Source organism: Bufo gargarizans, chromosome 3 (assembly GCF_014858855.1).
Source record: "Bufo gargarizans isolate SCDJY-AF-19 chromosome 3, ASM1485885v1, whole genome shotgun sequence".
Taxonomy (NCBI): domain Eukaryota; kingdom Metazoa; phylum Chordata; class Amphibia; order Anura; family Bufonidae; genus Bufo; species Bufo gargarizans.
The window spans coordinates 301,347,449-301,364,231 of NC_058082.1; the positions used below are offsets into that span (position 1 = coordinate 301,347,449).

Consider the following 16,783-nt stretch of genomic DNA (forward strand, 5'->3'; position numbering starts at 1 on the left):
AAGGTGGGCAAAGGGGCACATATTCCAAAGTGCACCTTTCGGATTTCACCGGTCATTTTTTACAGATTTTGATTGCAAAGTTCTTCTCACACATTAGGGCCCCTAAATTGCCAGGGCAGTATAACTACGCCACAAGTGACCCCATTTTGGAAAGAAGACACCCCAAGGTATTCTGTGAGGGGCATGGTGAGTTCCTAGAATTTTTTATTTTTTGTCACAAGTTAGCGGAATATGAGACTTTGTAAGAAAAAAAAATAAAAAATCATCATCATTTTCCGCTAACTTGTGACAAAAAATAAAAAGTTCTATGAACTCACTATGCCCATCAGCGAATACCTTAGGGTGTCTACTTTCCGAAATGGGGTCATTTGTGGGGTTTTTCTACTGTTTGGGCATTGTAGAACCTCAGGAATCATGACAGGTGCTCAGAAAATCAGAGCTGTTTCAAAAAGCGGAAATTCACATTTTTGTACCATAGTTTGTAAACGCTATAACTTTTACCCAAACCATTTTTTTTTTTTGCCCAAACATTTTTTTTTTATCAAAGACGTGTAGAACAATAAATTTGGCGAAAAATTTATATATGGATGTCGTTTTGTTTGCAAAATTTTACAGCTGAAAGTGAAAAATGTCATTTTTTGGCAAAAAAATCATTACATTTTGATTAATAACAAAAAAAGTAAAAATGTCAGCAGCAATAAAATACCACCAAATGAAAGCTCCATTAGTGAGAAGAAAAGGAGGTAAAATTCATTTGGGTGGTAAGTTGCATGACCGAGCGATAAACGGTGAAAGGAGTGTAGTGCCGAAGTGTAAAAAGTGCTCTGGTCATGAAGGGGGTTTCACCTAGCGGGGCTGAAGTGGTTAACCTGACCATAAAAAAACAACTCCCCAAAGGGAGATGGTGGGGGTTAACCCCTCTTACCCCCAGGAGTACCATGCTTGGTTCCAAAAGCTGCTCCTGTCTGTCGGTGCGCTGTTGTACATCCCCTACTTCTTGCATCATAATGCTGCGTAAAGGGGGCCAATTGAGGGCTGTAGATGCCGCTTGTGTCCTGATCGATCTCCTGCTGCTACTCCCACCACGCTGGCTGGCCGGCGTTCCCTTTTTCAAATGGGCCGCGCAGCGCCCCCATGTTAAGCTCCTCCCCTTCCGGCCGATGGAACGCACGCGTCACTTCCGGTGCGACGCGCACGTCCAGCACAGCCAGCCTCAATGAGAGGGGAAGACGCACCTCCCCCCTCATGCTGCGACTTCGCCGGCAGGCAGGGACACGAGGCAGCCCAGGCATCCCCCCATGGCTCCGAAGAAGGGAATAAAATGCAGACGCCGGGCTTCTCAGCGGCTCCTAGTGGAGACTTACACCGACAGGTACCTCCACTAGGTTTCGTTTTTAACCCTAGAGGTCCTGCAGCCAAGAAATAGACCTGGAAAGAAATCCTCCTGTCCCTGGACAGGAAACAGGAAAGAACTGAAGGTAGAAGGCACGGGACCAATTTAAAGATCTGGGAAGTTCCTGTTTCCTGTCCGGAGGGAGGAGGATCTCTCACAGGTGCTGTCATGGGGCGTAATGGAAAAAACTCTTTCAGCATGATGAACCCTATTAAACCAGGCATACCGCCTGGTAGGACTAATCAGCCTGATTAAAACAATACCTTTCTTTTGTCTGTAAGCTAAACAGCTGCAGAGATATCTGCGTTTTAATTCATACGCAAATGAGCAAGCTGGAGCAGCAAGGGGCAAGGCTGAATCCCTCGAGCACTGCTTTGCAACACTCCCTGTGCTCTGCACACTTTTCCAGTTTTCTCTATATGGAAAGGCTATAGTTTAGTGATAAATGCATAGAAATCCTAAATTCAAGTCCCAGGAGAGATTATATAGATGTTTTTTTTCTGTTATTTTTTTTCAATCTCATTTAACCTGTAATAACAGGCTATACTATATTAAATATTATACAATAATATAATAATAATAAAAGTCCTTACTATATTGAGAATACTGTTTTTTTTTTTTTTGCTTAGAATCCTAAAACCTATTACTGGTTTATTCACAGGCACAATATATGATTATAAAGAAACCAGCAATATCTATCAGCTTTTTAGGCATAAAAAAACATTGTTCTCAATATGATAAGGATATAAACTTTTATTATGGGTTACAAGTGGAAGAAAAAAAAAATATCTGAATAAAATAAATAATAATAACAGTCTCTCCCAAGATATATACCTGGGATCTCTAAATGCAAGGCTGAGCATCTACAACTAAGCTATACCCTTTTCACATAGAAAACACAGTTTTTTCTATGCTTAGAAGCAAACACATTTTCTGGCTTTCATTATAATCATATATTGTGCTTATGAATAAAGCAGAAATATGCATTAGCTTTCTGAGCATATCTCAATGTGCTAAGGCTACAATAAGGTCTATATGATATGTACATGCTAGTATATAGCGCTAGGAGACAGCTCTGCCCTCAGCATACTGATGTCTAGCCCTGTCAATCAAGGGAAGGGAAGAGTGTACAGAGCACAGGGGGTGTTACAAAAGCAGTGCTCAAAGGATTTAGCCCCTTTCCCCTAGTGCTCCAACTGATGATTTGCATATTAATAAAAATGCAGATATATCTGCAGCTGTTTACCATACAGACAAAAGAAATATATAACTTTAATCAGCAAGATGAGCCCTACCAGGCATTGTGTCTGGCTTAACAGGGTTAATCACACTGACAGAGTCTCTTTAAATTATAACATTTTGGCAGTCTACAGCTAAGCTGTGGAGCTTATGTCAAACATTTATTATTAAGTTCAATACACAAGTTGTGTGCAGTAATATTCTTTCTCCTGGGGGTGATTGCAGACAGTCAGAATTTTATCATTTCAGCCTATTGCTGCATAAAAAGGTTTGGCCCAGAAAAAATATTTACCGATTACTAGAATAAGAGTCAAATCAAAGTCTTCTGGAATGGAGGCTTGGGATCCCTGTTCTAGTGATCAGTTGGGGCAGTGCTCCAGACTAAAAAAAATATCAAGGAGCCATTGGCTCCTAACCTGAAAAATTTAGGAGCAAAATGAAATTTTTAGTCGCCAAATTTAAAATGCATATAAATATGGTATAATAAAAAATAAAAAAAAAGTTGTGTAGTTGCCAATTTGTCTCTCCTTTTGAAGGCTCTTGAGGGGTTGTGCACTAATTTCTATGAACTCTCAGACTAGCCAGATTCGCATTCCTGATGATGCTTCCTTGATCCCTAGGTGCTGGGCCTTGGCTCATTCGCTTCCAGGCCTCCGCTGCTTGTCTTGGGTTTCTCCATGAAAACTTTTATCTTGATGCCGCTGCAGCTAATCACTGGCCACAGTGGAAATCTGCTCCCCTTGCATCACATGACCATTTAACACAATGCAAGGGAAGCGGTGATCAGTTATTGGCTGTAACAGCGTCAAACAGGACGTTTTCATGAAGGGACTCAAGACAAGCAACGGAAGCTGGGGAGCAAACGAGCCAGGACCCAGCACTGGGGATGAGGTAAATAAGATCACCAACAAAGATTCTGCCAGTTTCAGAAATAAGTGTATACAAACCCTTTAAGGAGTTAATTTTTTTAAGGATGTTTCAGACCGATATTCTTCTATATGTGACACAGAATGGGTTAAAATAAACTATCCCCACTAGGGTTGTTGCAATACCAAAATTTGGATTCGATTTCGATACCATAAAAGAGTATTGCGATATTAGATACTATTCGATACCACGCGAAAAAAATAAAACACCAAAAAAAGCACTGTGCATTCCGCATTTTATGGAATGTCCGGTCCATAATCGAACAGTCCAAACCTATTTTTTGGGGGGACAAGGGGACAAAAAAATTACTGTTACTGCGTTCACCTCATAGGGGATTTTTTTAATATTTTAATAGTTCACACTTTTTTGGGCGTGGCGATATGTAATATGTTTATTTATTGTTTATATTGTTGTTTATATATAAAGTTGGGAAATTATTTAAACTTAATATTATGGTGTTTATTTTTTTTACTTTTTATTTAATAACTATCAGCCCCCTTAGGGGCTAGAACCTGGGATCTTTTCATCCCTTGTCCTATTCACCCATATAGAGCTCTATTAGGGTGAAGAGGACTTCACATTATCCCTGCTGCCCAATGCATAGTACACACAGTAGCAGGGAGATTACCATGGCAGCGAAGGCTTCAGTAGTGTCCTGGCCGCCATGGTAACTGATCGGAGCCCCAGAATTACACTGCTGGGGCTCCGATCAGAAGCTGCCGCTGCCACCAATGAAGAGGAGGGGAGGGGACCCTGTGGCCACTGCCACCAATGAATATAACAATGGAGGGGGTGCCTGTGGCCACTGGACCACCAATGATTATAATCATTATTATAATACTGGGGGGGCGGGTTGGGGAGCACTGCGCCACCAATTAATATAATTAACACATTAATTTAAGTGTAGGCAGCAGATGCCGGCAGCGGTATCACATACCTGGCACCCGACCTCTACGATATGGCGCTGCGATCCCCGGCAATTAAGCCCTGCACTTAAATTAATGTGTTAATTATATTCATTGGTGGCGCAGTGGCTGGCTAGGGACTGCCTCCTTCTTTACTGTGCTGCTGAAGAGAACATGGCGCACGCTGAAGCAGCGCTTGCCATGTTCTCAAACAGATACGATCCGGGTCTAAAAGTATCTCTTCAGCTGCAGCGCTGCGGTCCACTCGCAAATAGCGACAAGACTAAAAAGTCTTGCCGTCATCTGCAAATTTGAAGGCGCATTGGTGACCGTTTCAGTCGTCATTTGGAGCGCTGGGGGGGTCCCAGCAGTCAGACCCCCAGTGATCACACAGTTACAGTCTATCCACAGGAGAGGTGATGTTTACCATAGGACAACCCCTTTAAGCAAAGCAGGGTAATTGGTGATCTATATCTACAAATATAATTTATATTATGAAATTAACATAAGTCCTACTTGGATAGTGGATCCTCTGGGATGCAATGGATGGAAGTCAGCACCTATGAGGTGGAATCCATGAGCAGTGGCTGACATGAGTAGAAACCTGTTTGCAGTACCAAAATCAGGAGATGGAATTTATAGTCGATCAAGCAAAAGATCAGCTCTGGCAGAGCTCATGCATTATCACAATCCAAACAGGCAAGATCAATGGTAAGTAGCAGTAGTACAAAATGAGAGGCAATTTAAGTCAAATCCAAGCACCACAAAAATGGAACAAAAACTGTTGCGCAAGCAAGGAGTAGAGGTTTCCTTAAAAAGCAATATAGGTAAGTACTGAAAGAGTTAAGAACTGTTTAGTCACTGAACTGGGTGTAGTCAGGTAACACAGTAAAGTTAGTGAGCACAGATAGTAGAGTGATAATTCAAGTTCTGGACTAAAAGAGCTCAGTGTCTGCAGTTGGGTTTTAGAATAACAATTGATGATGAGGGGCTTGTAAAGAAGGGATGAGTGAAAAAACATTTGATATCTGCAAGGATGTAGGAATGCAACGTTTGCAACATACAGGATCAATTTGGCTGAGAATAGTATTTGGCCTCAAGAATCGGTGGGCCTGTTTGTAGCAGGGTGTTTTTAGAATAATCTTTGACGAGAGCCATACTTTATCTCAGACTTTTGTCTCTAGGTAAAAACTAAGGAGATATGCATTTACTATCAGTGTAACTTTTTAAGTTTAAGATGCTTTTACATAAATTAGACCCGGACTCATCAAGAAAATGCTGCATCGGTCTTGATGGGACCTGCACTACCGGAGGAGGTATTTAATTTATGATGAACAGTTTCTGGAGTAAATAATCATGAATGAGCCGGGACTGATGGACCTGCCCACACTCTGCCCTTGCTATGCCCCCTTTTCAGAAAACTGGCGAAGGTAGAATAAGATGCCAGTTGCAAATAGAAAAGTCGCCATAGTACTGAACAATCACTAATCAGGTGAATTTACAACTTTTCAAAGTAAAAAACTGGAGTTGAGCGAATAATGAATTTCCCCCTATATACTTACTAGATCTTCAAAATGTCAGAGACAGAGATGGCTGCTGGAATTTGAGAGAGCGTAAAAAGTACACACAATTAAAATGGTGAAGCTTTACTGAACTCTCCTGTGTGATTGTTGTAGGATAATAAACTCGTTCAATAGTCCTGGTAAAGAGCCTACATTTCTCCAAAACCTGATTGACTCGTTCACCTTAACAATTTGACTGTAGATGATAGGACGAAGAGAAAATCTGCTTGACTTCCAATAAAAAGCTAAGAATTGGATGTAAACTGGCCTACCCTGTCTGAGAGTATATGCTTTATAAACAAAGAGGACAACTGGACTTCAGAATTGAGCCCTGGAAGGAAAGAAAATGTGCCATTTTAGAGAAGTGGTCTTCTACTACCCATATAGCAGCATTGTTGGAAGAATTTGGTAAGTCCATAGTGATATATGAGCCAAAGATAAGCCCAAGGGGAATTTCGAACGGGTTGAGGATGCAATGGTCCAGCAGGTTTTTGACTTGAACTCCTGTTTTGTGCACAAATAGAGCTTGCCTTTAATGTCACAAGCCAAGCAGGGCCACCAATAATGGGGAGACACAAAAACTATGGTCTTGCACACTCCTGGGGGAGCGATTCATGAAATTGGACCAGAGTGACAGGCAAAATATAACTTGGATCAATGATGTATTCAGATTGAGCAGGAATATCAGATAAGTCAACGGATCATGACAGATAAGCCACCATAACATTCTTATCTGCAGCAGATGAGAAGGCTTTTGTAACTCTAGAAAGGCTGCTTCAGCTTTAGGAGTCCAGTTCATGGAGTTAACCCCTTTCTTGGTTAGAGCAGTAATAGGTGTGAACAAAAAAAAAAAAAAACAAGTGGCGATTAAACTAGGGATAATAATTACCAAATCTCAAGAAATGTTGGATTGTCCACAAGACCATATGAACAATGGAGTGGGGTTTCTTTGCATTAATTTGCAGGTCCTGGTGAGAGATCAAGTATGCTAGAAAAGCAGTCAAGCATTCTCAAAGAGGTGATTTTTTCATTGACACTGCCAAACAGAATGGAAGTACTTGGTGGGAATCTAAATCAGGAGAAATATCAGAATATCATCCAAGTATATTACCACACAAAAACAAAGAAGAGCTTGAAATATGCTATTAACCACCTCTTAACCACTTTTTACACTTCTGCACTACACTAATTTCACCGTTTATTGCTCGGTCATGCAACTTACCACCAAAATGAATTTTACCTCCTTTTCTTCTCACTAATAGAGCTTTTATTTGGTGGTATTTCGTTGCTGCTGACATTTTTACTTTTTTTGTTATTAATCGAAATTTAACGAAAGTTTTGCAAAAAAATGACATTTTTTCACTTTCAGTTGTAAAATTTTGCAAAAAAAACGACATCCATATATAAATTTTTCGCTAAATTTTTTGTTCCACATGTCTTTGATAAAAAAAAAAATGTTTGGGTAAAAAAAAATGGTTTGGGTAAAAGTTATAGCGTTTACAAACTATGGTACAAAAATGTGAATTTCCGCTTTTTGAAGCAGCTCTGACTTTCTGAGCACCTGTCATGTTTCCTGGGGTTCTACAATGCCCAGACAGTACAAACACCCCACAAATGAACTCATTTAGGAAAGTAGACACCCTAAGGCAGGCATGTCCAAACTGCGGCCCTCCAGCTGTTGCTAAACTACAACTCCCAGCATGCCCTTATAGCGGTAAGCTATCCAGGCATGCTGGGAGTTGTAGTTTAGCCGCAGCTGGAGGGCCGCAGTTTGGACATGCCTGCCCTAAGGTATTCACTGATGGGCATAGTGAGTTCATAGAACTTTTTATTTTTTGTCACAAGTTAGCGGAAAATGATGATTTTTATATTTTTTTTTCTTACAAAGTCTCATATTCCACTAACTTGTGACAAAAAATAAAAACTTCCATGAACTCACTATGCCCATCACAAAATACCTTGGGGTGTCTTCTTTCCAAAATGGGGTCACTTGTGGGGTAGTTATACTGCCGTGGCATTTTAGGGGCCCAGATGCGTGAGAAGTAGTTTGAAATCAAAATGTGTAAAAAATGACCGGTGAAATCCGAAAGGTGCTCTTTGGCATGTGTGCCCCTTTGCCCACCTAGGCTGCAAAAAAGTGTCACACATCTGGTATCGCCATACTCAGGAGAAGTTGGGGAATGTGTTTTGGGGTGTCATTTTACATATACCCATGCTGGGTGAGAGAAATATCTTGGCAAAATACAACTTTTCCCATATTTTTATACAAAGTTGGCATTTGACCAAGATATTTATCTCACCCAGCATGGGTATATGTAAAATGACACCCCAAAACACATTCCCCAACTTCTCCTGAGTACGGCAATACCAGATGTGTGACAGTTTTTTGCAGCCTAGGTGGGCAAAGGGGCCCACATTCCAAAGAGCACCTTTAGGATTTCACCGGCCATTTTTTACAGATTTTGATTTCAAACTACTTCGCACACATTAGGGCCCCTAAATTGCCAGGGCAGTATAACTATCCCACAAGTGACCCCATTTTGGAAAGAAGATACCCCAAGGTATTTCATGAGGGGCATGGCGAGTTCCTAGAATTTATTTTTTGTCACAAGTTAGTGGAATATGAGACTTTGTTAGAAAAAAATAAAATAAAATAAAAAAAATCATCATTTTCCGCTAACTTGTGACAAAAAATAAAAAATTCTAGGAACTCGCCATGCACCTCACAGAATACCTTGGGGTGTCTTCTTTCCAAAATGGGGTCACTTGTGGGGTAGTTATACTGCCCTGGCATTCTAGGGGCCCTAATGTGTGGTAAGTAGTTTGAAATCAAAATGTGTAAAAAATGACCTGTGAAATCCTAAAGGTGCTCTTTGGAATGTGTGCCCCTTTGCCCACCTAGGCGGGAAAAAAGTGTCACACATGTGGTATCGCCGTACTCAGGAGAAGTTGGGGAATGTGTTTTGGGGTGTAATTTTACATATACCCATGCTGGGTGAGAGAAATATCTTGGCAAAAGACAACTTTTCCCATATTTTTATACAAAGTTGGCATTTGACCAAGATATTTATCTCACCCAGCATGGGTATATGTAAAATGACACCCCAAAACACATTCCCCAACTTCTCCTGAGTACGGCGATACCACATGTGTGACACTTTTTTGCAGCCAAGATGCGCAAAGCGGCCCAAATTCCTTTTAGGAGGGCATTTTTAGACTTTTGGATCCCAGACTTCTTCTCACGCTTTCGGGCCCCTAAAATGCCAGGGCAGTATAAATACCCCACATGTGACCCCATTTTGGAAAGAAGACACCCCAAGGTATTCAATGAGGGGCATGGCGAGTTCAAATTTTTTTTTGGGGGCACAAGTTAGCGGAAATTGATATATTTTTTTTTTTTCTCACAAAGTCTCCCTTTCCGCTAACTTGGGACACAAATTTCAATCTTTCATGGACTCAATATGCCCCTCACGGAATACCTTGGGGAGTCTTCTTTCCGAAATGGGATCACATGTGGGGTATTTATACTGCCCTGGCATTTTAGGGGCCCTAAAGCGTGAGAAGAAGTCTGGAATATAAATGTCTAAAAAATGTTACGCATTTGGATTCCGTGAGGGGTATGGTGAGTTCATGTGAGATTTTATTTTTTGACACAAGTTAGTGGAATATGAAACTTTGTAAGAAAAAAAAACAATTTCCGCTAACTTGGGCCAAAAAAATGTCTGAATGGAGCCTTACAGGGGGGTGATCAATGACAGGGGGGTGATCACCCATATAGACTCCCTGATCACCCCCCTGTCATTGATCACCCCCCTGTAAGGCTCCATTCAGACGTCCGTATGTGTTTTGCGGATCCGATCCATGTATTCGTGGATCCGTAAAAATCATACGGACGTCTGAATGGAGCCTTACAGGGGGGTGATCAATGACAGGGGGGTGATCAATGACAGGGGGTGATCAGGGAGTGTATATGAGGTGATCACCCCCCTGTCATTGATCACCCCCCTGTAAGGCTCCATTCAGACTTCCGTATGTGTTTTGCGGATTCGATCCATGTATCCGTAAAAATCATACGGACGTCTGAATGGAGCCTTACAGGGGGGTGATCAATGACAAGGGGGTGATCAGGGAGTGTATATGAGGTGATCACCCCCCTGTAAGTCTATATGGGGCGATCAGGGGTGAATAAGGGGTTAATAAGTGACAGGGGGGGGGGTGTAGTGTAGTGGTGTTTTAGTGCTAATTATTACTGAGCTGCCTGTGTCCTCTGGTAGTTGATCCAAGCAAAAGGGACCACCAGAGGACCAGGTAGCAGGTACATTAGACGCTGTTATCAAAACAGCGTCTAATATACCTGTTAGGGGTTAAAAAAATCGCATCTCCAGCCTGCCAGCGAACGATCGCCGCTGGCAGGCTAGAGATCCACTCGCTTACCTTCCGATCCTGTGAACGCGCGCGCCTGTGTGAGTATTGAAGGATGTCATCCATTCATCCAGTCAAGTTGGTACTTGTTCACAGCAGTGATCTTGCTTAACCCCTGGTAGCTAATACATGGATGCAGTAGCCTGCCCTTTTTATCAACAAAGAAATAACAGCTCCTGAAAGTGATGAAGATTTATGAAAAGCTCTTTTCAAGGTCTCCAAAAACCGTTGTTGTGTCCCGTGTCCGTTGTTCTGTTTTCCGTGATTTTCTGTGGACCCATTGACTTTCAATGGGTCCGTGGAAAATTTGGAAAATCCACCGTTTGTCATCCGCGTCCGTGATCCGCGTTTTCAGTCCTATTTTTTTCACGGACAACAGTTCGAGGACCCATTCAAGTCAATGGGTCCGTGAAAAAACACGGATGCACACAAGATTGTCATCCGCGTCCGTGATCCGTGTCCGTTTTTTTTCATATAATTTGCAAGGCAAACTTGACTTAGATCCTCCAAAAATCAAGGAAGACACATGGAAACCAAAAAGGAAACGGATCACGGAACAACGGAACCCCGTTTTGCGGACGTGAAAAAATACTGTCGTGTGCATGAGGCCAAATGGGGAGAAATAATGGGTAAACCCTGTCATAATACGGTACTGTGCCATGAAGAAGATCAACAGGACAGTTTTAAGGTCAATGCAGAGATAAAGTCTCCGCTTTTTGTTTACTAAAGACTGCATAGTTAACATACACATTTTTTTTTACTACTTGCTCGAGTAGACAAGTTACTGGTAAGCAGTGAGAGTGACAATGTTCTTACCAGAAGGTAATCTGACCGGAGTTTCAGTTTTTTACAGGAACATGCCTCTGTAGGTTGGTACCGAGATCTCCATAGTGCAAGCACAAATTATTGTTAAGCCTACGTTGGTACTCTTCTTTGGACAGCCTGAGCCTTTTTGTTTGCATAGGTTCTTCTTGAGAGGCAAGTGCTAGAAATTGAAGTGGTCTTTGAAAATTTTAAGCTAGCCAAGGCACACTAGAGATACTGTACAATCAGTTTGCTATTGTCTTTCCTGGAACCTTATGTCAATAAGGTTGGATAAAAATATTAGATCATCCAGAGAAGTAGGCAAATCTGGTCCAGCTAGTTCATGTTTAAATGTGAGGAGACCATACTTCCCAGAAAGAAGCTACCAGCGCCTCATTATTCCAGTTCTATTCTGTAGCCAAAGTACGAAAATAAATGGTGTACTGTCCCAAAGTAGAAGTATCTTGACGGAGTTTAAGCAAAGAGAATGTGTAGACAAAGCGCAATCAGGTTCTCCAAAGACTTTTATGAAGGTTTCATGAATGTGAGGCACACTGGACAAAACAGGATTGCTCCCCTCTAAAGTGGAGAAGCAGGTCAGTGCTTCTCTGGGCAGCAAAGACTAGATAAACTCCAACTTTGCTCTATCAGATGAAAAGTGATATGCCAAGAATTCAAAATCGATGTTACATTGGTTAATAAATCCTCTTTGTGTTGTGATCATAGTGAAGAGGTAAAGGCAAGTGTAGCCCAGAACTGAAGGAAGATAGCAGTGCCACTGAGCCAGCGGATGAAAGATGAGCTACAGTAGCAGCTGAAGTAGGAGTTGTCCGTTCATCCAAATGAGACCAGTAGATGGTCTTGGTGGCTTAACTGGTAGACAGTTTTAGAGCAATGTCAAAGACCTAAAGCCCTGAGAAAACTAACATGAGGCCTACCTGTATAGTGGATCGTCTGGGTTGCCACAGTGGTCAGCAAATCTGGTGTACAATTGATTGGCAATGGTTGAAGTGAGCAGAAATTAGTTTGAAGTAGCAAACTCAGAAGATCTAATTCATAGTCATGGCTGGCAGAGTTCAAGCAATATGATAACCCAGGCGGACAAGAATAAAGGCAAGCGTCAGAAATTTAACGTCAAGGGCAGTGCGGATAAATTCAAGCACTGCAGAAACTAACTTTTTGCTCTGAAAAACAGCAGGGGGATGGGTCCCTAAATATCAATGAAAAATAATTATTTACAGGAAAATAATGAAGAATAACATAACCTTTGTATATACGGTACTTAGTAGTGGCCTACATATAAAATGATGACAGAGAGCTGTGTGCTCATTTACACCACACTGCAAAAACATAAAGAAGGGTTTACTAATAATCCTGATTTACTACAAATGATCCTGTTAAATGTCTGTCAGACCCAGAAAAAGAGCCAACTGTTTGTCATCCAGGTTAAAGGATCAAAGAGGTATTTTGGTAGGTACAAGTTACCCCCTATCCACAGGATATGGCAGGGATCAGCAATTTACAGTGGTTGTGAAACTACAATTCCCAGCAGTCTCAATTCACTTCTGTGGGAATTCTGAGAAGAGCGGATCAAGTGGGCATGCTGGTAGTCATAGTTTCACAACTTAGGGGGGGCAGCAAGGGGCCTGCTGGGAGTATGGGGGCCCCCGTTCTCATGATCGCTAGGGGTCCCAGCGGTAGGACCCCCATTGATCTGATAGTTATCCCCTATCCTATGGATAGGAGATAACTTGCATCCACCGGAATACCCCTTTAAGGTATTCTCTTATAGTGACACTTGTACCAATAAAAAAAAAAATACAGATCTGGTTTCTTCGTGCCGAGATCCCTCTATACTTTGGCTTGAGCGCTTACCAACAGCTGGTAAAAAACAGAGGACTGCAACCTTCCCCCAATTCAGCCACCACATTTCAGTTGCCATAGTGATTAATCCTGAATTGAATGGATGTCTTTGTACATTTCATTCAGCAAAACTTTATGTAAACTTAAATGAAAATCAAGCAACTGATTGAAAAAACTTGTACTGTCAGGTACAGTACTGAGGTTGTGACCAATAGACCTTGTATAGTTAAGAAGTAATGTAATGCTAACTCAAGTTAAACTCTTTTTCCATAATGCCTCTCTGGCTCATAGTTAATTATTCTAGACATTCTCATCTTTTCTGGATTAGGTAAATAAAAAGACAGGGGAAAGTACTCCGGTAAAATTATAATTTCAGGCATTTAAAAATAATCTTTCACTTGTTACTTTAAGAGTGAAATTCTCTTCTGTACTGTACCTATGATCGCAACGATATTTTATACATTGATATATTATTTCTGGAGTTTCTATGCAGAAAATGATGAAAACATTCCCAGTCCAAATTTTGGTAGCAAACTAGTAACATGAACAACAAATCTCAAACTCTCATATTACTTACTCAGTGATACACAAAGCACACACTAACTCAATCACTGTATCCAACCAATATTGTTCACCAACAGACGTCTTAAAAGTATAGAGAAAGTATTGTGAAGAAAATGAACTTCCTGACACTTTTCTGCTGTTCTTTTGTCAAACTCAGTCACCAGTCAGATACCAGAGGTATCAGTATTGGGCCCCATACTTTTCAAAAAGGCTTTCTGGGAGTTCGATATGAATGTCCTATACTCAGGATAGGTAATCAATATATACGATTGGTGGGGCTGCAAGGACTTGGACCCCCAACCAATCAGCTGTTTGAAGAGGCCACTACGCTCCAGTGATTCCTGTGGCCTCTTCCAAGGCCAGTGACATCACGGTCATTGGTTTCATGGTTTATTTGCAGCTTAGACCGATTTAAGTAAATGGATCTTAACTGCAATACCAAGCACAGCCACTATATAACGTACAGCCCTGAGCTTAGTACGCTGTGAGAAGGCCGCAGAACTCACTGGAGTACAGTGGCCTCTTCAAACAACTGATCATGGCGGTGTGGGGACTTTGACATCCACTTCACATACTGATGACCTATCCTAAGTTCTATAAGACCATCAATACAGAGGAGGAGAATATAATACAGCAGAAGGATTTGGGAAAGTTGGAGACATGGTGGAAGAAATGGCAAATTAAGTTTGGTGTCGATAAATGTAAAGTTATTCACTTGTGCCGAGTAAACAAAATGTACAATTATGCAATAAATGGTAAAACACTGGGTAAAATATCCAATGAAAAAGACGTGAAGATAGTGATCAGTAAATTAACTTTAGAATCCAACAATACAAACACGAGATAGAGCAGCACAGCCAAAACCCTCAAAATTGGGTGCAAGTCCAAAAGGTTGGACCAAAACCTTCAAGTAGTTTATTCACTCAATGAGAATGGTTCCATAGAGGGATTGAAAGGTGTCTGAACACTGGGTTGATAAACTACTTTTTAGTGAAGATATTTTGGAGTGCTGATCTTGTTTGTTTTTTTAAGTTTTTTTTCTACTTTAGAATCCAGTGCCAAGGAGACCCATGTTCCTTCTCAATCACCTGAATCTCAAGAGAATGTGGGTCATACAACGACCCAAAGTAACCAAGTCATTCTTCTAAAGAACAGTTAAAGAAGAATTAAGTTAAAGTTTTGGAATATCAAAGTCCTGACCTTAATCCAATAGAAATGTTGTGGAAGGACTTGAAGCGAGAAGTTCATAGGAGGAAACCCACCAACATAACAGAGTTGAAGCTGTTTTGTACAGAGGAATGGGCTAAAATTTCTTCAAGCTGATGTGCAGGACTAATCAACAATTACGAGAAATGTTTAGTTGCAGCTATTGCTGCACAAGGGGGGGGTCTCACCAGACATTGAAAGCAAAGGTTCACAAACTTTTCTACTTACAGACATGCCATTGGACCATTTTCCGCAGTAAATAAATTACGAAGTCAAATTTTTTTTACTCATTTTATTATCTTTATCTGCTTTTATGACTTGTATGAAAATATGATATAGTTTTAGGTCAAATTTATACAGAAATATAAAAATTCTGAAGGGTTCACAAACTTTAAAGCACCACTGTATATGAAGTAGATTCACTTACCTCTACTACATGCGCTGTCACATTGGCGGGAAGCTGAGAAAACTGATTTAGCTCAAAAACATCTCGTACTGCCCAATGACTCATGTGATTCTCTGCTTTACTTGATCCAACCACATTTTGATTTGAATGCATATAGGCAACTTCAGCAACCCCATCTGAATTTGAATAAAAATATCAAGAACCTTTTAGATTTATTTGAGCTTTTAGAAGGATCATATTTGACACATTCAGGAAAATGTGCTTGACAGTTCACCTGAAAATATCTTCTGATATGTCACTGAGATGTTGGAAGATGTTATTGGTGGGAGTCTAATCACTGTCCTCTCACCCCACCAGTTGCTAAAATGAAGGGATTGCATGTTACTGAGCATGTAACTTTGTTTTTTGACTTCAAGACCTTTGGATCTCCTAGACCTTGGATCTACTTTTTATTTATTATGTATTTGAAAAAAGTTTTCTGCACTTCCAGCTGTAGAAAATGTCAGGTAATGAATTTCTCTTAATCCAAATTTGTAACTTATTTAAAAATGAACCATTGTATTTTTTGAGACCTGGCCTGCAGGCCACCATACTTCTCTAAGCATTCTCACAATATTATTGAGATTATTTCCCTGCCTGTACTGGCTGGAAGTGCAATAGGGAAAAGGCTTGGTAAGTTAATTGTTCATTCTGTCTTCACTGCGTTATTCAAAATGGCATCACCCATGTATACTAATAAAAGCCCTGTGTACGTGCGCGTCCGTGCGTGTGTGCCGATTTGTTAAGTGCGCATGTGCAGCGCACAAACCAATCAGCACATACGCAGCGCACAAACCAATCAGCACACACACAGCAGGGTGCCGATTATATACCATCTGATCAGAGTTTTCTCCAATCCGATGGTATATTTTAACTTGAAGCGTCCCCATCACCATGGGAACGCCTCTATGTTAGAATATACCATCGGATTTGAGTGAGATGTGAAAACTCAGATCCGACAGTATATTCTAACACAGAGGCATTCCCATGGTGATGGAGACACTTCAAGTTAGAATATATTAAGAACTGTGTACATGACTGCCCCCTGCTGCCTGGCAGCACCCGATCTCTTACAGGGGGCTGTGATCCGCACAAATAACCCCGCCGCACTTAAGGGGTTAATTGTGTGGATCTCAGCCCCCTGATCAGGTGCTGCCAAGCAGTAGGGGGCCAGACCCCCTCCCTACCCAGTTTTAAATTCATTGGTGGCCAGTGCGCCCCCCCCCCCCTCCCCAGTATTAAATTCATTGGTGGCCAGTGCGGTCCCCCCTCCCTCCCTTCCCTGTATTAAATTAATTGGTGGCCAGTGCGGCCCCCCTCCCCTCCCTTCCCTGTATTAAATTAATTGGTGGCCAGTGCGGCCCCCCTCCCTCCCCAGTATTAAATTCATTGGTGGCCAGTGCGGCCCCCCTCCCTCCCCAGTATTAAATTCATTGGTGGCCAGTGCGGCCCC

At 41.4% G+C, this 16,783-nt stretch overlaps 1 protein-coding gene across 3 annotated transcripts in view; it reads right to left on the reverse strand.

Annotated features, from left to right (window-relative positions):
* The window catches only part of ERCC6L2 (ERCC excision repair 6 like 2), a 163,355-nt gene that overhangs the window by 32,129 nt on the left and 114,443 nt on the right, over positions 1-16,783 (reverse strand). For all 3 annotated transcript variants that reach the window (XM_044286635.1, XM_044286637.1, XM_044286636.1), the window contains exon 18: positions 15,313-15,467. In XM_044286635.1, the coding sequence (XP_044142570.1) occupies positions 15,313-15,467 (155 nt within the window). The remainder of the gene's footprint in view (positions 1-15,312; positions 15,468-16,783) is intronic.